This window comes from Pocillopora damicornis, chromosome 7 (assembly GCF_964200805.1).
Source record: "Pocillopora damicornis chromosome 7, jaPocDami1.2, whole genome shotgun sequence".
Classification (NCBI taxonomy): Eukaryota; Metazoa; Cnidaria; class Anthozoa; order Scleractinia; family Pocilloporidae; genus Pocillopora; species Pocillopora damicornis.
The window spans coordinates 4,082,324-4,104,235 of record NC_142676.1 but is presented as its reverse complement, the minus strand read 5'-3'; the positions used below and the strand labels follow the sequence as shown (position 1 = coordinate 4,104,235).

At 39.3% G+C, this 21,912-nt stretch overlaps 2 protein-coding genes and 1 pseudogene across 3 annotated transcripts; 2 read left to right on the top strand and 1 right to left on the bottom strand.

Annotated features, from left to right (window-relative positions):
• Window positions 1-2,477: 2,477 nt before the first annotated feature.
• On the bottom strand, window positions 2,478-12,539 carry LOC113686748 (uncharacterized). The gene is made up of 4 exons (XM_089212123.1): window positions 12,452-12,539; window positions 10,066-12,092; window positions 8,238-9,347; window positions 2,478-2,977 (listed from the first exon to the last, which is right to left on the bottom strand). The coding sequence occupies exons 1-4, from the start codon at window positions 12,537-12,539 to the stop codon at window positions 2,615-2,617; spliced, it is 3,588 nt and encodes a 1,195-aa protein (XP_089068249.1). The 3' UTR covers window positions 2,478-2,614.
• On the top strand, window positions 3,382-6,569 carry LOC149042125 (uncharacterized; annotated as a pseudogene). Its single transcript, XR_016188416.1, has 3 exons — window positions 3,382-3,521; window positions 3,624-3,877; window positions 4,004-6,569. The product of XR_016188416.1 is annotated as an uncharacterized LOC149042125 (transcript).
• Window positions 12,540-16,435: 3,896 nt separating the features above from the next.
• On the top strand, window positions 16,436-21,074 carry LOC113686747 (uncharacterized). Its single transcript, XM_027204414.2, has 3 exons — window positions 16,436-16,505; window positions 16,862-18,888; window positions 19,500-21,074. Exons 1-3 carry the CDS (start codon window positions 16,436-16,438, stop codon window positions 20,940-20,942), a joined length of 3,540 nt encoding a protein of 1,179 aa, XP_027060215.2. The 3' UTR covers window positions 20,943-21,074.
• Window positions 21,075-21,912: the final 838 nt, after the last annotated feature.

Sequence of the window (21,912 nt, the reverse complement as noted above, 5' to 3'; positions counted from 1 at the left end):
CGGATTTGGCGTCAACACAGGAAGACGAATCGCATACCGTGACAAAGACCGGCTCAGAATACAACATTAAGCAACATAATAACTTCCTAGGAAAACAGAATTTATTGGGTCAACGAAACACTTTTGTTATAGAGAAAGAGCTCAATGGTATTTTGAGCGGTCCTTGTGACGGAAGGAAGACGTTATCAGGGAAGCAGTAAGCCATTAAGTAAGCCATTATGCTCATTGTTCAATTAACCATAAAAATGTTGTGTTTGTATGATAAAGAAACCTTGACTGCGCTCTGTTCTGTTGTAAAGCACTCGGGAAGCAGTTAGAAAGAAGTCAAGAGGGAAACACAAGATGTAGTTGTGTGTTTTTTCCTACTTCATGACTGCTCTGTTCGCTTTCTAAGTGCTTTACAACAGAAAAGATTACAGTCAAGGCCTCTTTATTTGCTTTATTAGAAATAGCCCGTTATTTTCCGCTTGCATTACTTTCTATTTTGAAGACAAGGTCTAATTTTGGAGGTGAAAAAAAGTGTCTACAGCTTGTTTTATACTCGCCTAAAACACGCTAAAGTAAGCCAATCAGAATTCTTACTTAAAATGCTTCAAATAATCTGATTGGTTGAAGAGACCAAAGCTGGAAAAAATTTCAAACTATCAAGTTCACAAACCATCAAACTTCACAATCTGCGATAAAATTGGGTCACAAACTGAACAGTATGGCACGTCGAATCCAACACTTCTGCTGTAACTTTTAGTTTTAATACAGAATTGTGAAGAATTGAAATGTTCAGCGAAACCCAGCCGCACTGTGGCTCATAAAAACGTTCAAGTCTTTTCAATACGACAATAAGAAAACAAATTGCTTAGGGCGCACGTTTTATGCATAAACGAACCACAACCGAATTTACAGGAACATGAAGATTTCTCGAGGCGACAGCGCCGTAAAGCAAGCTCTCAGTTATTCACTCGAAAGGCGCACGATAAAATTTCGGAGACTTCCTTCACTGTGATGACTTGATATCGCCATCACGAGCTAGCCGCGTTGGACTACAGCATGATCGCAGTTGCCCTGACATCATCATGATTGTATAAATTTTAACAGATATGCCAATTTGGTCATATCTTTTATCATTTCTGTTTGGTCCTTTTCTGTTTTCGAGTTGGAAGCTACATATATGCTATAGGAGTGTTAGCCCTGTTTCAGTTTTATTTCCGTACGAAAGCCTGTAATCTTACTGAGCGTGGAAGCCGTCAAAACTCAGACAGTACATTTCGTTTATCGTCTCTGCTCTCGTTATAATGACGTAAATTACGGCGCTTGGCATGTTTAAAAACTTTCTTCTGGTTTTTCTGTTGCTATTGGCCGGTCAGTCTTTCAATTAACGGAAAAAGGCTGGACGGAAGTTCGGGAAATGGTTGGACACAGTACAAATTGGCAAATGGCGTGACAGCGCGACTCCGTATTTTGTACTCTGATGGAACATGTTCTTTCAACCAATGACAGCGCGCATTATATCCGAACTTTATCATATATTCGAATAACCGTCAACTGAACAGTCATAGAGCCTAGAAATTGATGGCAGACGTCATAGCTAATCTCCCACTGAAACCCACTCACAAACTTAACATTCGAAGTACATCGAAAAGTCCCATTCGTTTCTTACTTGAAAAGGAGGGTCTGACGTTAAAAGCGTCACTATAAAATGGCCATTCATATTTGAGGATTGGAATTATTTTACGTACTAAAACTTATTTTTTTCCCTCTGTTTTCTGTAAAGGTGTTGTTTTTATTGTTGTTGTTGTTGTCGTCGTCTTTTTTTTTAATTAATGAATTTATAATTTATGGATAAATCTTGACAGTACACTTTTCATACGAAAACAAATGTTCGGTGCAGTTTAAACACTCCTCGCACCTGAACTGTGTTTCTTGTGATATTTACCTCACCAACTACCGTGTTTGGGAAATCACAAGGTGGGATGAGGGTAGGGTTCGTTTGTTTGGAGGCCCCGCTAGATTGAAAGAGGGTTAATTTCCGCTTAAATGAAGTTACACACTTCAGCACTGAGGGTTGGGTGATAGTAGAGAAAAGTTTATTAGCGGACGGAGTCTTTAAATTTGTTATGTCAGGTGATGACTGTTGTGTTTCGGCAGCTGTAATCTCGTGAGAGAAAGGGAAATAAACAGTTTACAAAGAAAAGAAAATGGTGTCTTTGTCTTTAGTGGAGCGATTCATTGTATTTGAGAAGGTAATTCAATAACTTTCCTTGAAGAAAATTTTTATCTGCTTCAAAATATGGTAACTGGGCTTCCTTCGAAGAAGAGCAAATCCACAGGCCCAGTTTAAAATTAACAGTCACACTTTAGTATCTATTTGATTCATTACAATGGTGATTATCATTTCTCTTTGTTTCACTGAACGTTGTAATCAGGTTCTATTTGATAGACAGAGACACCATAGTAAAAATCAATGAGGCAGGCCGCAAGAATAACCTGAGGGCTCTGGTATCTTATAATTTCAACAGTTAACAAAATCACATTAACAAAATCAATGATGACTGATTTATATTTCCTTTTACGACCACTTCTGGTAACTTTCGTTTAGTCGAACGCTTGGGGAGACACATCACTCAGAATACTTCCTCAACTTAACTTCTACACTGAATCCATTTTTAAGGTTGACAAAGACAACTCTGTTTCCCTTGTTTGCTTTAGGTGAAGATAGCGACTCAACCCGAACTATTGGCAAGTAGTCTGCCGGGGATCCATGAGCATATGCTTTTGTGGGTAGGGTCTTTAGTACATCATATCTCAGCGCCACTTGCATTTTGGTGTCTTCGCTCTCCATTTTGTACTCCCCTTTCACCTTTATGTCTTGTATTTTCTCCAAAGGCTTAGACGTAGGAAATGCGAGATCAGGATAGCTGATGCTCAAATAAAGGAACTTCGAATCTTCTTTCGCCATAATGAGGCAATCTTTGCTGACAGCCTTCACGATGGTCGGTTGCTATGTAAATTCCTCCCGTTGCTATCTTAGAGGTCACGTGACGACGCGTTCACGGCTTGAGCTGATTTAAGGCGTCAAGCTAAAAAGCTTTTTTCAGTCGTTTATTTTACATTGGATAAAGCTTACCAACCTTCTTTTTTTCATATTGAATAACTATGGCCTTTCACTTATGACAGAAGAAAGAAAAAATCAGGTTTTTCGACTGACTTCTCCACGAAACGGCTCGTCTAAGATAGGTACGCTACCGGCTAGCAACGGGTTTACAGAAGCCAATACGTCAACACAACCGTTGTGATTTCTGTATTTCTAGAGTCCTGGGATTGAGAGAACAATTTTTTACTTAGGGGGCTCCACTGTTAAGACAAACGCAGAACACAAACGAAGAAAATACACCCAAAATACCTGTCCTCCTCCCTAAAAAGTATAATTTGACCGTTTAGTTACCGAGCGTGCCATAACTCGAAAGTTGAAAGTGGACTTTGGTGTAAATGGCGTCGTTTTCGCCGATTTCTTCGGAGGAATCCAGGTAAGAAAATGTCCTGTAAACTCGATTTTCTCCGTTGATCAGTTTAGGCCGCCATCTTGAATTTCCTCAGGCTCAATGTCGAGTGTTTTATTTCATCTGTAGCCCTGAAGGAGACCGTAAATGTTGCGGAAAAAGCCGAAAATGCAGCAAAGGGAAAGGCCATGTGGGCAAATGTGATTCGAAACGACAAGTAAATCGTTTCTGGGAAACATTGCCCATTTTTAACATACATAAGGAGCGCCAAACGCTCCAAGACAACTTTCGCCATCTTCAAGTCTAAGAAGATGCTTTATCCAAAAAGGGGAACAATATCTTGGCTTTACAATGGGAGACAGATTCTCTAGTGGAGGAATCAGGTTAGTTTCCTACTTGTAAGTGGGTTAGTTGCGACAAGATAAACGGAATTGATTGTTATTTATTCATTTATTTGCCGTTTTGGAATTGTCATTATTTTGATGATGATTCCCTATCCTTGCTTATAGGAGGAGCACTGCAAGAATCAAAAGGAGAGAAAGAAACACTAGACAAAGAAATAAGTGAAGCAGAGGAGACACTGAGAGAACTAAAGGAGCTTCATTGTATGGGGCATGGGATTTTTTGGCTGCCAATGCAAGTAATGAAACCATGACCAAATTAATGAGTAGTTATAAGAGGGGCCGATTTCTTCAGGGTATTTTTGAGAGAGCCATTAATGATTTACAGAAGTCAGAAGAAGTACTGAAACAGTCTGTGGCTTTTAAATATCAGAGTTATTTGTATAATCTTGTCTGTAAAACACAAAGTTCATTTTTTAATGCTGAAAAAGAAGTCTGGCTGCCACGTAACATTAATTGTCTTGGAGTTGACTTAAGGTTACCCAAGCTCAGCTTCTCAGATGACAATGTTGACAAGTTTGTGAAAAGTTTAGGCATTGGTCATGTCACACAGATCCCAGGGGTATCAGGTGTTTCTCGCACAGTCACTGGCCTGGTGTTTATGATTATTGATTTGCACTTGAGAGTTCCCCATCTTTCTCGTAAACTTGTCTGGTTCAATGAAAATGAAAATCATTTTATTTTTCAGTTCTCAGATGATGGAGCTCCTGAAACAAATGAGCTGACAATGTCAATAGGAAGTATGGTGTGGTGGAACTTTGGAGATCAGGTACGAAGTAGGGACTTCCAGTACCTCCTCCACTGTGTTAGTGTAAAAGAGAAAGATCAAATAATGCATGACCTCTGGAAGCAGCACACTGAAGAGATGAAAATGTTGGAAGGTAATGTTTTGACTGTTTGTGATAAGGAGTGCACAGTTGAATTTCAGCCAGGAGCAGACATGTCCTGGCAGAGCTGGGCTGCCAATGAACTCAACCAGGCAGCTACATATCCTTCCCCATATGCAAATGTTCATAAAGGAAACATGAACACTATGGGGGGGTAGTATTGGAGTGGGTAAAGATGACACCTGGAAGCCTTACACTATGGAAATGAGAACCTCTAATACTGAGAAGGTAAACAATTTTATCGCCTCTCTTCCCCCAAACCTTTCAGAAAAAAATAAAAATTCCAGAAAGTTGCAGTTTATGGCTGAAAATGGCATCCGACAGTTAGGTCTCCCAAGGATTGGGCATTTTGCAGACAAGTTAAGGCCAGAACCCATGCACTGTGAGATCAATGCCTGGCAGCATTATATTGATCTCCTATATTTAGAGGCAGTAAGAAGGGGAAAGTTTGATCCTTTTGTTTCTGCCCTGGCAGCACCTATAGGGAATAGAGATGGAGATGTTAAGGAGGGACAACCCCAAAAGACTCTTTTGAAGGTTTCTGATATAGACAGTGTTGGGGAGCGTGCCAGAAAGCAGGAAATGTTGCAGAAATCAGAGGAGGACCTAAAACAATACCTGCAGAAGACAGGTTTTCCTCATGTAAGGCATGCAACATGTGAGGGGGGGTGTGAACTGGGATACTTGGCTTCAAGAGTAAAAGAACATTTTAGTGATGAAACTAACAGGTATAACAAGTTACCAGTCAGGCTTATTGGCAATCAAGCTACTGCATTGGCTCAATATTACTACCGTTTAGTTGACATTTTAGAAAGTGAAGATGAAACAGAGGCACAAACAATCCAATGACTGGCTCTTAGCAAGATAGGTGAGTATCTGAGGAATGCTGGGGGGCTTTTTAATAGAATAGATACCAATTCTGCTCAGGTTGCAGAACTGAAAGAAATGTGTAGTATGTATTTTAACCTGATGTCTTTGTTTTTTTCATCCAGTGTTAATGTCACAACATAGACAATTGGATATGCCATTCCCTATCATGCAAATTTGCTGTTTACAAGGAATGGGGTGGGCTATGGCATTGTCTCTTTGCAGGCTAAAGAGGCCAAACATTCTGGAGTGAAGGAAGATTTGACCTTAACTAAATGGTCAAATGTAAGTACGGCCACTGGTAAATGGTGGCAAGTAATGCGAAGTAATTATGTTCGCTCATTTTACCTCCCAGAACATCAACCAATGCCCTCTTCTTATACCTCACACTACCAATCATGTTCTCCACCACACTGTTACCAATCAAATGTTTGTAATTGTGGTAGAAATAAAGAAAACGATTTGCTCAGTTGTCAAGTTTGTTTGTCTAGTATTAACCTTGTGACTTGTGCAAGCAGCAGAGGTCTGACAGAATCGGTGTTGTGTGCACTAAAACCTGTTGTCTGTAAACAGTGCAATACTCGCTTTGCTGATAACCTGTCATTATCGTCTCATTTAAAGTTCTGCAATGCCACTGAGGTAAGAAAGGTAGCTATCAAGCCAACTTTGATGACAGTACCTAGTTTAAAGGAAGCTTTACGAAGTAGAGGATTAAGCACTGCAGGTACTAAGGAAATTCTAATTAAGCGCCTTGAAGGTGCATTGGCTGGGGAGGGGTAGTTGAATTATTTTTTAATCAACAGTTTAAATCTCTCAAAATATTTGATTTGAAAGTTATTTTTCTTGGCCAAGTTGGTGCACAATAAGGTATACTTGTTATGAGAATGATAACTAGGCTCTCAACAAATTCTGTGTACCAGTAATGTGAGTAATATACCTACTTCATAAGAAAAATATATTTAAATTGGTGCAAAATGTTTTAAATTAGCTATGTTTGTCAGAGAGGTTAAACCTGTCCAAATGCAAAAGTACTTTCGTCACTGATATCACTTGGTATGCACTGATATATTACATTTAAAACTTTATTTGCTGCTCTTATGAATTTATGGAATTTTGTTTTGTTTGGCCTTTACATGCCAACAACAGCATGAATATTCTCTATACTGTTCTCAATATATTTTACAAGGTGTTGACAGGGAGAATTTGCTAAATAATCAAGAGCTTCATTAGTTAATAATTATTTCCCTCATTCTTGTGACCTTATGTTTAATTTGGGGTTAATATTGTAAGAAATTAGATGCTAGACATTGTAAGGGGTCAAAGGGTCAATAACTAGTGGCCAAGCATTTTGCTTATGTGAACACAATACATTTGTTTTATTAATGGATTTGTCTTAAATAAAAGGTACACGAATTTGCAGCTTGATAGTTTTAAGTGTAAGATGAAGTATACACAGATAAATGAAATTTGTATCTAAAAGGAGTAATTCTGTATACTGATAGATAATTTCACAAATGAGTCAGACATCATTGTTAGTCAAATAATAAAAAAGCTTTCAGCTATTATGTTTAGGTAAAACCATAATTCTATTTATTCACTCAAATGTATTACAGTCTACAAGATACGAAGATTAAATTTTAAAATATCTGCTTGTATTAAAAACATGTTTCCTTTAGAACTTTGTGTCAGATTACATTCAAGGTTGTCATTCTTTTGATGTATGAAGTTTCGTGACAAAGTCTAACAAAACATTAGCAAGTCCTACTGTTAATTAACTGTCAGGCTAGATAGTGTTCAAATTCAATAGCTTTTGCAAATTTGAGTCCTTTGCAAATCCTTCTCGATCATAGCGCTGCACGCAAAATGTGGTTACTACCCTTTGTTGTTTTGTTGAATAAACCATTTGCAGCGGCGTAGTTTGTGTTACGACAACAATTGACTTGCCGCTGTAACTTTGAAGCACGCGACCATCCTCGGGGATTTTCTCGAAGTGCCGCTTCTAGAGAAAATCCTCTCCTTTAAATCTCGCGGGAGACCAACTTTTTTCTGCAGTGTCGAGCCTTTGGAAAGTTAGCGTTATTCTCTCACCATTCTTGGTTGTGTCCCCGCTTCCCCCGTAGCCTTGTACTAAAACCCAGATATGTTTAAAGATTTGAAATGGCATAAAGAGAGTGATGGGCGCCATAAGACCAGTCATTCTAGAGCGAGCGAGCTTCGCATTAATAGAGAGCCCGATCTCCTTTAGGAAGCCATCCACCAAGGGACCTACAAGCTCCAGCTTGTTGCCTGTGAGTTCTTCCAACACGGGATCAAGGTCTCTCATCCCGTAATTAGGTTTATTTTCTGCGAAACGAACCCTCCTCAACCATTCTTTCTCCGTAGAGAACTTCATCTCTACGGAGTTGGTATTCCAAAACCTGTCTCCTCTCTCTGTTTCATCCTCCATGCCGAAGTGCCTTAAACGGAGTTTGTTTGATGTGCTCGCGCTGTTATTATTTGCCGCCATTTTTGAATAGGCCTTTACATTTCGTGCCAACTGCCGCTGACGATTTCTGCGCCAGCGCGCATCAGAGTTGCGGGAGGAAAACCCATAGCAACCGACCATCGTGCTTGATTGGACCTTCGGCTGGGAGCTCCATGATGGACCCGAATATTGCATAACCATACTGGGCGTCAATCCAATTCCAGCGTTCAGTGGTCATCTCAAATTTCACCACATGCGCTTTGTTATCCTGTTTCAAAACTGTGTATACTTTTCTTGTGGTACTAGTCGCCTGAGATTTCCAAACATCGCTGGCAGATGTGGGATACGATGGTGTTTTAACGTAAATGGCGTACTCATATTTGTCATCGGATGAACTATGTTCAAACCAGGCGGTGGCATAATAACCACTGGAAGGTTTGTCAGCTGGAGTTTTAGAGCTTTGGTTCTCAACTTTAACCTTGAGACTCGAAGCACTGGAACTTGGAATGTAGTAGCTATTGCCTTTCGTGTCAGTAAGAGTGGTGTACCCCTCTGAACTTAAAGCCGGTGTCTCAGCGGGGAAAGGAGCTGACATACCTTTTGTTACACCATCTACTTCAATAGTGAAGGTCGATGAACCTCTTTGAAGCTTGTCTTGAAAGAGTGTTGTCTGTGCTTCTTTTCCAGGACCATTTTCAATTTTGATGTTGCTGCCTAAGCAGACCAATACGCTTTGGAAAAAGAAAACGGATTTTTTAAAGTAGAGTTTAATATTACGATGACGATCACTTACGTTTAAGAACTGGTAATCTGGTTGATGAAAGTCCATGGCGAAGAGTCCGCTCGCGATGGGCTCTGGCCCTTTAAAGGTAACTCCTCCGGCTGAAGATCGCGGACTGAAATACCTCGCTTTCTTTAGTAGCGTTTCATAAAGGGTTAGATTCATTGTAGTGGCTCCTGGTACTTTTGTCCAGTCCCATCCGTTCTCTATATCATGTGCCTTTAACGACTCCTCGTTGTTTGCAATAATCATCTGGCCATGGCTCTGAAAAATACCGTGCAAATTTTGACCCTTGCCTTGCTCAAAGTCCCAGACAAATCTGTTGAAGCCTTTCATTGTAACTGCCCAGTCTTCACGACGATGAATAGAAAGAGCTGCAAAGTTCTTGGACCAATGCCCCGCCGGAGATGACTCAGCAGTCATTTTCTTATTTACACTGGCTTTCTGGAACACCTAATGACAAAAAGGAGTCTTTGTCACTTGTTCAAAAGAAAAAAAACCATTGTCGCGATTAATGCTTCTAAATGATTTCATGGCACTGATAGCTTTACTAGTCTCATAACTTTATACGGCATCATATGGAGGATGAATCCATCGGATGCTTGTGAGTGACAACCCAGCTTATGTCAATATCCCTAAAACATAAGGCGAGTATCCTGGTGTAAGATTCACTAAAATATCCAATTGTTTACACGCCGGGCCCCTGTTGTTCAAAGGGTGGATAACGCTGTCCGCTGGATAAATCTCTATCCGTTGGATAGTGCGGTATGTTTTGTTAACACTTATCCGCTGTAGAGTGATTTATTTGTTGGATAGAGTTGTCCACCAATCGAACAACCTCACTCTGATTTATGACCCCAACTCAGATAAATTGATCACTGTTAAACTACCATGAACTTTTGACTTTTTAGTTTACTCATGAATAAAATCTGAGACTCCAGACGATTTACATCATTTCGATGCAGACCTCATAAAATAAAAGGAAAAAAAGTGGTGTTTATTTGTAACTAGATTTTTTTTATCATTATTTTTATTATCAATATCATTTTATTTCATCATCAACCGACACGTTGGACAGCAGACTTAAGACGATCAGAATGAAAACTGTATAATGCTCCATATATCTCAAGCACTGTTGCACGCCTATTACGTTAATTCGGATGTTACTTACTTGGCTCATTATTTCCAAAGACCCAAGTGTGTTCATGTAGGATTTCCCTCGTCGAATTGTTCCATCATTGAGGTATTCGACGACTAACTCGTCTGAAGGTTGGTAAAGACGTATAAAAATTTTCACATCGCTAGTGACATCAGGCACAGATGCGCCAGCTTTTGGTGTTGAGGCTAGAGATCCTGAATGAGATACGCTGATGTAGGCGTATGCAGGGATCATTTTCAATAAAACAGCCTTGGAGTACTGGGGAAAGCGTCCTCCCACACTACTAGGCGTAGAGTATTTCACAGCTATAACTCGTAGAGTTTTGAGTGATTCACGCAGGTTTCTTTTCGATGAGTCCGATAGAGCAAAATCAGTTCCCTCAAGAAGGTACTGCAGTTGTGACGCTGTATGCAATGCCTGCGGTATGTAAGCGGATCCATAAAACGCCTTGTGGTGGAAGCCAGTATAATCAGGCTTTACAACTCCTCCAAATGCTTTGTTGATTTTCAAGGCATTGTCCATCCATTTCTTACAAGCGTTCATATCTCTTTGTCTGGCTTTTATCTCTGCATCTGAACTTGTAGGCATCACTAAAACAATGATGAGCCGAAACAGCATTATAGTAATCATTCTGTCGGCATTTGTCCCATCAAATTCGAATTTCTTTTGATACACTTCTCCAAAGTCGTTGTACCATTTTGCGGTCTTGATCAAGTTAAGCAGTCTGCTCTTGTTTGTGGAATGTTTGTGTAGACTATCTTTAAGTAAAAGGATAGTATGCATATATGCAGCACCATTTCGATTCATCTCTGCAGTCAAGGAACCTAAAGCACTGCCATCTGCCCATCCTTGGTCTTCTACATAATCCAGTAAATTGATGATTCTTTGAAGACGAGCTTTGTTTAAGTATTCCAATGACCGGCGCACTTTTGTTTTGTCGTAAGGGACCTTCTGTTGATTTTGGAGGAAGGAGTAAAATTCATCTCTTATGGCTTTATGGCTTCCTGCGATCCGTTTTACCGACTCTTCTACCTTTGCTGGATCAGTAGAGAGAAGGGCTTGATTTGTGGTCTCTTTCTCCACTATCTTATCCATCTCTGCTTTACGGGACCTCAAGTAATACTCCACCGCTAGAGGCAGCATGATCTGTGCCATAACAAAGCTAAACTTCCTTGTAGGATCCTTAGTAGAATACTTTCTGGTTCCTCTTTTGCAGGTGCGGCAAAACAATGGAGGACCACTGATCACTTTCTTTGAGTCTGATAACGTTTTGAAAGTAAGTCTATCATATTCCTTGTTTGCCTTGCCAAAGCTTTTCGTCATTGCTTTCCAACGTTCAAGCTCAAATCCAACGAAATCATAACTAGTTTTCTTCTCATTGCAATAGAAATTTTTAAAACGATTTTCGATGTGTTTTAGACTCAAAGTTTTAGATGCATCGACAGCTTTGGGAAGATCAGTTGGTTTCTGTTTACTCCAGCGATATGTTTGAAACCTTGAGGATGTAGCCACCTTCCACTTCGTTGTAAATGGTGGAACTATTTTATCGCGACTCTGGAAAGCCAAATTGTCTACAAAATCCAGTATATCAATAAAGATAGTATCCTTCTGGCTTATTACAAAACTGACTCGATCTAATCGAGCAGAACCGTAAATACTCCTGGAAGATGTCTTGCACTCAGAGTAGGCCACCCATATTCCTCTCCATCCTTTAAATCCAAGATCAACTGGAATCAATCCAATTGTTTTTTTCTTATTACTGTCTCTCAGCCGGATTTCCATCTTTCCGTCAGATTCCCTTTCCTTGTAAAGCCAGATTTTCATTCCTCCATACCGAAGTTTTTTCCCCCGGATGGACGACGAGGAAGGCCTGGTATATACTAGTCTCGACCTGCCAGTAGACTTTGACTCCCACTTGAGAGAGTACAGACCATTCTTTGCTCTTTCTTCAGATAACGACTTCGTGGAATCTCCTCGAGTTGCGAAGCAATTGAGTTGATTTCTGTTCTCGAAATCCAGTAGTTCATCGCATTGGTCGCCTTTGGAATGAATTATTGAAATACAAAGTTTGAGCAACTGTAGCTCTTCTTAAGAGGAAACATCAGTTTGATAGAATATAATCATGAGAAATTCTATAAGCGAACAACTACTTCTATTATTTTTATAATCATTGCTATTATTATTATTATTATTATTATTATTATCATAGTCATTGATTTTATCAGCACTATTATCATCATAATTGATGTTTTGCATGAAGCAGCATACGTTGTAGAAGCTTTAAAGTATGCTTTTAAACAAATGGTGATTTTTCACTTGAGCGCCATTATGCTTTATCTACTGACTTTCAGTTCACTTGTTCTCAGTTTCTTTTAGTTAAGCTGTTCATTTAACATACCACTTTCTGATGTCAGACTCTCTGCAGAATCCAGTAAGGCTAGGGCGAAACTGGTCAGTAAAAGAAAAACAAGTCTGGCTCTTTGCATTCCTGTAGAAAATGACCTGACGAGAAAGAGAAGCCATCGAGTGTGGTGATTTTTTGAAGACAAGATGCAATTTAAATTAAATCAATTGTTATGAAGTTCTTCATATCCTGATATAATTAGAATGTTTTATACCTAAGTTAGGGTCCAAAGCCTTACAAACCTATTGTCATTGTTAATAAATCCAAGACATTCGGATGCTGCTTTTTGTGTGCACTGATTGGCTGGCTATGAAGTGATTATCAAAAAAATTTACTTCCGAGCAGCTGAGGAGACAAAATCGCTTGACCAGAGTCTCATTTTCTATTTATTTTCAGGAATATGGACAGTTATGTCGGCTTGGAATTCTGATATTATGACACTAAATGTTAAACTTACTTAAAAAATGACAAAAGGCTAAAATAATTAATAAAGACGAGTTTCAGCAATGAAATGTCTCTGAGAAAATACTAAGAATCTAACTACTGAATTCACTAAGCCCATCTTATCCATACCCAAGAGCGCGAATGAATTTCCATGTGAAGTACAGGTTTCCACCAGGTGTTATGACAGGTTCTGAAATAAGCTTTCTTCCATTATAGCCAAAGAAAGGTAGCACAAAAATGATTTGTTTGATTTTGAGTCAGGAGTGTTCTAGGCCTCAAGTTGAGTGTGCCAGGTTTACATTTCCAGTGCGGGCATATACAGGATGATGAAGACTCACTGCGTTGATTCAGTTTATAAGAGCGTTTAAAAATATAAATATCGCTGAAGCATCACTTAATCGTGGCTCTTTTCTTTTTCTTTTTTTTTCGACACCGAAAGGAATAAAGCGAGGGTCTAAGTGTTTAAAAAACTGGCTCACGTTGATATGTTCGCTTGATAACCAGGAAAACTAGGAAAACTTTGTGAAACGATAAGGTAATGTTACGCGGAAGAACTAACGCAAAACTGGGAAAAAAATCTCTTCTAGCGGGAAATCATTGAAAGAAATGAAAGGTCACACTTGAAAAATCAAAGCTCGAGTAAAAACTTTTTTTTGCTTACTTTTATTCATTTCGCAATGAAATTTTATCAATTGGGCTAGGTTGAAATCTGATGGACAAAACCCATAATCTCTTGCCTCGCGTTAACTAAGAAGGACGCGACCACCTCGTCTTGCAGGTTTGTTGAGGTTACGTTTAAGCTTGTTTCCCTTACTGAATGAAAACACTTCAAATTTCTCAAAAAGGGCTTTTTGTTAAACCCTCTTGCTCTGTGGAGATGGGTTAGTTTAAGATGTCCAAAATTGTGATGGGTGTATTATTCATTACCTTACACTAAAAGCGTGCTTTTGAAATAATTTTTTGCAAGTACCCATGTTTAGTAAGTTTAATCCCACGCACTGGGAAAGCTTGCTCATTGATTTCTGAATCAACTGATCCTGTCATTGGGCTGACATTTACAAATTAATCTAGGTTATCGCAAACAATATGAATGTCAGGAACGGGATTCGCTTTGAATAAATGACATTGAATCCGGAATTACATTGGGAGATAGCGGAAAGATAAAAGACGATCCAACCAACCTTGTCTCAGTAAAGAGATAAAATGCTTTTGCTCTTATTGTTTTTCTTCCAGAGCTAGCTGATCAAAAGAATATTAAACGGTTATGCTTCTTCCATGGCTAAAAGCAGGTCCGGCTAAGGTGGAATTGGAAAACTTGGCGAGCCATCATTGGCTCTCAAGACACTTAGTAAATCTGCTCGGATTAGACAATATTGCAAGTGCACAGGTTCATTTTTCAACTACCCAAGGCATTGTGAAGTAGGCAACCTGCTCATACGAACAGGAAACTTTGACTTAAAATACACACATGTAGGTCCAGGTGAAAAACCGTAAACGCTCATTAATGAAAACTGCTCGTTTGTTGGATTACGTTCGATTACAAAGCAATAACATAGAAGAAAGGTTCTAGATTGTAATTTAGCATGCTCCTTGGCGATTTGCTTCTATGAATTATTTATTTAAGGTTCTTTCGCTTCTTGTTAAAAATTCTGCCTTCATTGTCCGCTACGTCATTTGCAGGGGCACAACCTTCTACAGTTCAAAATTACCTAAATAGTGAACACCACCGCTAAAAGTGCTGTTTAGTAAACCAGAAATAGAAGTGTTCTTCACGATAACTTAAAACAAATAGAAATAAAATTATATGTAATCAAATATTCGTGAATCGTTCATTTAAAGAGATAGACCTATCCAATAGTCAAAGCAATATTTTAAATAAAAAATGCAGAGGTAAATAACCTAAGCCGAATGAAAGTCGAGAATTGTATATCACAAGAATCAATTTCCGTCCATTCTTATCTCATCTTTAGTGCAGAAATGTATTTCCCTTTTCTTTAACCTACCCTCTCGATATATTATTTCATGCGAACTGTCACTCATAAACAGAAAAATCGATTAAAAAATTTTGGCTGATCTCTTTTTCCGTCTTTGATGACTCACAGACATTATTGATATTTATGATACGTTCTGTTGATTAAGAGGAAGCCATGATAAGGGTGGCGAATGGTAAACTCTAGTAAGAACTAGTAGCACTTTTGGCCTCCCGCCACAGAGATATCATTTTAGTCCCAGAGATCAAAGTTCCCTGTTGATGTCAACAGGTTGTCTACTTAAAAGTGCTCTGGTTACTAGAAAAGTGAACCGGTACATTTTGTAATATTGTCTAATGAAAGCAGATTTAATGAATATTTGAAGGACCAGTATTACCTTGCCAAGGTTTCCAATCCCACTTTGAACTGACTAACTTTCAGCCAAAGAAGAAACGGTTATCTAAGGGTTATTCTGACCTGTTCTGAGAGAAAAAATCAAATCGTAAACTCATTTCAGTATTTCATATCTTTACACTGAAACAAGGTTGGTTCGACAATCTTTGTTTTTTACGCCATCTCCAAATGTGACAATCCAGTGTGAGATTGAGTGTCATTTGTTCAAAGCACTGCCTGTTCCCTACATTGATATTGTTTGCGATGAAAAAAAAGATTTATTTGTAATTGTCAAACCAATGACAGGGTCATACGATTCAAATTCCAAGAACAAGCTTTTCTGGAGCGTGGGACAAAATTTGCACGAGGTATTTGTATAAGATATTTTAAAAGCACGTTTGCGTATAACCATGAATCAATGATACACCCATTGCAATTTTGTACACCTTAAAACATCACTTCTCTAGAGTAAGAGGGTCTAAAAAATAGCGTGATGGGATATTATGAGGCGTTTCTCATTTCTGATGGGAAAACTACTCTGAAGGAAAGCAAAAATCTTGGAAAATGTGGGCTAAATGGGTACCGCCCTTTATAGTTTATGTGAGTCAGAAAATGGGTAGGGTACACCTGGTTGAAATAACCAAACATAGTTTACGACTGAGGTTTGACTTTTCCACTGACTTTTCTTCAAATTATTTCTTTACCATGATATATTATTTTGGTTGTGAGAAAAGCCTTCGAAAAAACGTCGTTTAGGATTAGAGTGTGGTCTCAATGTTTCTTCCAGTTTTCCTGGCTGCCGAATCGATAAGAGTGGGGCAGTTCTACAAAGCTCAAACCCTGACTTAATTTCTCTAAGTTCATGAATTCTTCAAGTTACTTTAGTGGCGAACATAAAAAAAAAAAAATGCCAACGGCTAAGTGAAGCTTAGATAAATTCTAGACTATCTCTTCGAGAATAACTCTATTTCTGTAAACCCATCAATTCAAACGATGCAGTATGGAAGCGACTCATGGTTCAGGGAAACTATCCAATGAGACTCACTCAGAATCGTGAAGCTCTAGCGTGGTTAGGGATTTGGTCCATTTCATTCTTGCACCGTCTTTCTTTGGAGGCGATGTAATAGAAAAAAAGTATTCTCCCTTTCTTATCTGGTTATTCTCTACAGACATGCAACAAACCTCATTTGCATTTCTTGTTCTGATCAGCCTCGCCTTTTCCTTATTGGATCTTGTGGAAGGTAAGACATTAGGAAGTGGTATGTTGCAGAACAGCTTCATCTAATGAGATGAACACAATTGATATAAAGGAGATCAAGTTTAAAGTTCACAATTGATTTAAAACTATACTTAATAGATTCTAAAACGCACAGCGCCAACAGTTAATAGTGGTGATAATAATAATAGCAATAATGGTAACGATGATAGTATTAAAGTTGTTGGCAGGACAAGTTGCTGGTTAGGAAATTCTTTTTACAAGTATTCAATAATTGCCGAACAGGGAGCAAATGTAACAATTTTGCGTATACACGTTTATTCTTAGGCTAAAATCAACAACCAGTCAGCAATACTTTCCTTAAATTCATTTATTTTAAAGGCAGCCAATGCGATGAGCTACTGGATTTCGAGGACAAAAAACAACTCAAGTGCTTCGCAACTCGAGAAGGTTCCATTAAGTCGTTATCTGATGAGAGAGCAAAGAATGGTCTGTACTCTCTCAAGTGGGAGTCAAAGTCTACTAGCACGTCGAGACTAATATACACCAGGCCTTCCTCGTCGTCCATCAGAGGAAAAAAACTTAGGTATGGAGGAGTAAAAATCTGGCTTTACAAGGAAAGGGCGTCTGACGGAAAGATGTGGATCCGGCTGAGAGACAGTAAAAAGAAAAAAACAATTGGGTTGATCCCAGTTAATCTTAGATTTAAAGGATGGAGAGGAATATGGGTGGCCTACTCTGAGTGCAAGACATCCTCCAGGAGTATATACGGTTCTGCTCAGTTGAATCGAGTCAGTTTTGTATTAAGCCAGAAGGGTGTTATCTATATTGATATGCTAGATTTTGTAGACCATATGGCCTTCCAGAGTCGCGATAAAATAGTTCCACCATTTACAACGAAGTGGAAGGATGCAACGTTCTCTTGGCAACAAACACATCGCTGGAGTAAACAGAAACCAACCGACCTTCCCAAAGCTGTCGATGCATCTAAAATTTTGAGTATGAAACACATTGAAAGTCGCTTTAAAAATTTCTATTGTAATGAAAGGAAAACTAGTTATGATTTCGTTGGATTTGAGCTTGAGCGTTGGAAAGCAATGACGAAAAGCTTTGGCAGGGCGAACAAGGAATATGATAGACTTACATTTAAAACGTCATCAGACTCCACGAAAGTGATCAGTGGTCCTCCATTGTTTTGTCGTAACTGTAAAATGGGAACCAGAAAGTATTCTACCGAAGATCCTACGAGGAAATTCAGCTTTGTTATGGCACAGATCATGCTACCTCTAGCGGTAGAATATTACTTGAGGTCCCGTAAAGCAGAGATGGATAAGATAGTAGAGAAAGAGACCACAGATCAAGCCCTTCTTTCTACTGATCCAGCAAAGATAGAAGAGTCGTTAAAACGGATCGCAGGAAACCGTAAAGCCAGAAGAGATGAATTTTACGCCTTCCTCCAAAATCAACAGAAGGTCCCTTACGACAAGGCAAAAGTGCGTCGGTCATTGGAATACTTAAACAAAGCTCGTCTTCAAAGAATCATCAATTTACTGGATTATGTAGAAGACCAAGGATGGGCAGATGGCAGTGCTATAGGTTCCTTGAATCATGAGATGAATCGAAATGGCGCTGCATATATGCATACTATCCTTTTACTTAAAGATAGTCTACACAAACATTCCACAAACAAGAGCAGACTGCTGAGCTTGATCAAGACCGCAAAATGGTATAACGACTTTGGAGAAGTTTATCAAAAGAAATTCGAGTTCGGAGGGACGACAGCCGACAGAATGATTACTATAATGCTGTTTCGGCTCATCATTGTTTTAGTGATGCCTACAAGTTCTGAGGAAGAGATAAAAGCCAGACAAAGAGATATGGACGCTGTTAAGAGATGGATGGACAACGCTTTGAAAATCAACAAGGCGTTTGGAGGAGTTGTAAAGCCTGATTACACTGGCTTCCACCACATGGCGTTTTATGGATCGGCTTACATACCGCAGGCATTGCATACAGCATCACAACTGCAGTACCTTCTTGAAGGAACTGATTTTGCCTTATCGGCCTCATCGAAAAGAAACCTACTAAAATCACTCAAAACTCTGCGAGTTACAGCTGTGAAATACTCTACGCCCAGTAGCGTAGGAGGACGCTTTACCGAGTACTTCAAAGCTGTTTTGGTGAAAATACTCCCTGCATACGCTTACATCAGCGTATCTCATTCAAAATCACTGGCCTCAACACCAAAAGCTGGTACATCCGTGCCTGATGTCACTAGCGATGTGAAAATGTTTCTACGTCTTTACCAACCTTCAGACGATTTAATTGTTAATTATCTCAATGATGGAACAATTCGAAAAGGCAAATCCTACATGAATACTCTGGGGTCTTTGGAAATAATGAGCCAAGTACGTAAGACTCGAATTATCTTAATATGTTTGCAACAATGGTTGAGATACCTAGAGCATTACTAATGATGGAGTGCTTTCATTCTTATCATCTTATTGCACTCTCCAACGTTTTAGACCCACGTTAATACACATTCGTATTGCGGCAGAAAGAATAACTTCTCTTCAATCAATAGAGGATCGGTGGATAATACAAAAGAACAACAAAAAACAAAACAAAACAAACCCAAATGTGCAAAGTTCCAGTCATCAATAGATACTGCCTTTAAACTTTTGAGATTCCTATTGGAATGACGCAAAAAGTTTTAATCACCCTATGCTGATACGTCAAAATTTAATAGTCAATAGCATCTAGTGAATTTTTCCGAATTATAGACTCTAACCAGTTAGACATGTAGGTGAATATAACCCCATGATACCTGATTTTTGTTTTAGGTATGTTTAGATAAGCTTGGTTCTCAATCACAAGTATAAAATCGAGTATTCCTCCGGACACATTCCGTACTTTATTAAGAAATTAATAATAATTAGTTTTTATACAGTAATTTTAAGCTATCATTGCCATATTGTCGTCCGATGGTGTTTATCAAAAACCCTTTTTTGGTGACTAGGTGTTCCAGAAAGCCAGTGTAAATAAGAAAATGACTGCTGAGTCATCTCCAGAGGGGCATTGGTCCAAGAACTTTGCAGCTCTTTCTATTCATCGTCGTGAAGACTGGGCAGTTACAGTGAAAGGCTTTAACAGATTTGTGTGGGACTTTGAGCAGGGCAAGGGTCAAAATTTGCACGGTATTTTTCAAAGCCATGGCCAGATGATTATTGCTAATGACGAGGAGTCGTTAAAGGCACATGATATAGAGAACGGATGGGACTGGACAAAAATACCAGGAGCCACTACAATGAATCTAAGCCTTTATGAAACGCTACTAAAGAAAGCGAGGTATTTCAGTCCGCGATCTTCAGCCGGAGGAGTTACCTTTAAAGGGCCAGAGCCCATCGCGAGCGGACTCTTCGCCATGGACTTTCATCAACCAGATTACCAGTTCTTAAACGTGAGTGATCGTCATCGTAATATGAAACTCTACTTTAAAAAATCTGTTTTCTTTTTCCAAAGCGTATTGGTCTGTTTAGGCAGCAACATCAAAATTGAAAATGGTCCTGGAAAAGAAGCGCAGACAACTCTCTTTCAAGACAAGCTTCAAAGAGGTTCATCGACCTTCACTATTAAAGTAGATGGTGTATCAAAGGGTATGTCAGCTCCTTTCCCCGCTGAGACACCGGCTTTAAGTTCAGAGGGGTACATCACTCTTACTGACACGAAAGGCAATAGCTACTACATTCCAAGTTCCAGTGCTTCGAGTCTCAAGGTTAAAGTTGAGAACCAAAGCTCTAAAACTCCAGCTGACAAGCCTTCTAGTGGTCATTATGCCACCGCCTGGTTTGAGCACAGTTCATCCGATGACAAATACGAGTACGCGATTTACGTTAAAACACCATCGTATCCCAAATCTGCCAGCGATGTTTGGAAATCGCAGGCGACTCATACCACGAGAAAAGTATACACAGTTTTGAAACAGGACAACGAAGCGCATGTGGTGAAATTTGAGATGACCACAGAACGCTGGAATTGGATTGACGCCCAGTATGGTTATGCAATATTCGGGTCCATCATGGAGCTCCCAGCCGAAGGTCCTGTCAAAGCTGTCAGCAAAGATTGCCTCATTATGGCGAAAGAAGATTCGAAGTTCCTTTATTTGAGCATCAGCTATCCTGATCTCGCATTTCCTACGTCTAAGCCTTTGGAGAAAATACAAGACATAAAGGTGAAAGAGGAGTACAAAATGGAGAGCGGAAACACCGAAGTGCAGGTGACGCTGAGATATGATGTACTAAAGACCCTACCCACAAAAGCATATGCTTATGGATCTCCAGCAGAATACTTGCCAATAGTTCGGGTTGAGTCGCCATCCTCGCCTAAAGCGAGCAAGGGAAATAGAGTTGTCTTTGTCAACCTTAAAGATGGATTCAGCGTAGAAGTTAAGCTGAGGAAGTAGTTCTATATCCCCAGGAGTTTTACCAAACGAAAGACCCCAGAAGTGGTTGTAAAAGGAAATATATATCGGCCATTGTTGTCGCTGTGATTACTCACAATTTAATACACCAAATCCTTCAGGTGATTCTTGTGTCTCATTGTTTTTTTGTTACGGTGTATCAGTCAGTCAAATGGAGGTTGATATTAACACTGAGTGAAGCAAATAAAAGTAATGATGAAAATGATAATAGAATGAAAACAAAACACATTCAAGAGTGACTGTTAATATCTATCTGTTCTTTGATGAAAACAGGGTCTGTAGATTTTTCTTCATAAAATGGGAAGCTCAAATATAAAATTGTCTTAAAGGAAAGGTATTTTTACATCGTTCTTACCATCAGTCGGCGAAAGATCTTTTATATCTCACAAACTTGTACATAATCAGTGTATGGACTGACAGTTCAAGTGATTTTTGGCGAAGAGAAACAAGTTTTGTCGGCGTCTAGTTGCTAGTGCGGAAGGGCCCTTTACCACCGTGAACATAATTACGCATCCCCCCAGACGGTGGAAAGTCAACAAAGTGTTCAGACATTAGTTCAGAAAACTCCGGGGGAGGGGGGGGGGGGCTCGAACAGGATGGGAGAAGGGAGGAGTGGTGTAATTCTCCAGCTCTTCGCTATCGGAATCTTTTAATTCCTGCATCCACCACTCGCCCCTTTTTCTGTTAAATTTTCCTCTTCGCGCGTTCTTGTGATCTTTTAACTCTTATTGCTTTCTTTGTTCCATCAATTTTCCCTCCCTTCCTACCTCCTTCCTTTTTTCTTCCCGTGGGCAGCGGGATTCTCGAGAGGGTGGAAACAGGCGAAACACGATGTCATTGCGTCTATTTTTTTGACTGGAAATGACACATTTTTTTCATATTTTAGCTCCTAGATGTCTGTTTACGGTTAAATCATGATTTTTAGATAAAGCGACGTAAGTAAGACCTGTTT

Bases quoted from the DNA above. Each gene is read 5' to 3' on its own strand.
- LOC113686747 (XM_027204414.2), top strand. From the start codon at position 16,436: ATGCAACAAACCTCATTTGCATTTCTTGTTCTGATCAGCCTCGCCTTT. The intron at 16,506-16,861 runs GTAAGACATTAG...TTTATTTTAAAG, and splicing joins CTTATTGGATCTTGTGGAAG to GCAGCCAATGCGATGAGCTA. The intron at 18,889-19,499 runs GTACGTAAGACT...TTTGGTGACTAG, and splicing joins CTTTGGAAATAATGAGCCAA to GTGTTCCAGAAAGCCAGTGT.
- LOC113686748 (XM_089212123.1), bottom strand. From the start codon at position 12,539: ATGCAAAGAGCCAGACTTGTTTTTCTTTTACTGACCAGTTTCGCCCTA. The intron at 12,093-12,451 runs GTATGTTAAATG...TTCATTCCAAAG, and splicing joins GAGTCTGACATCAGAAAGTG to GCGACCAATGCGATGAACTA. The intron at 9,348-10,065 runs GTAAGTAACATC...TTTTGTCATTAG, and splicing joins CTTTGGAAATAATGAGCCAA to GTGTTCCAGAAAGCCAGTGT.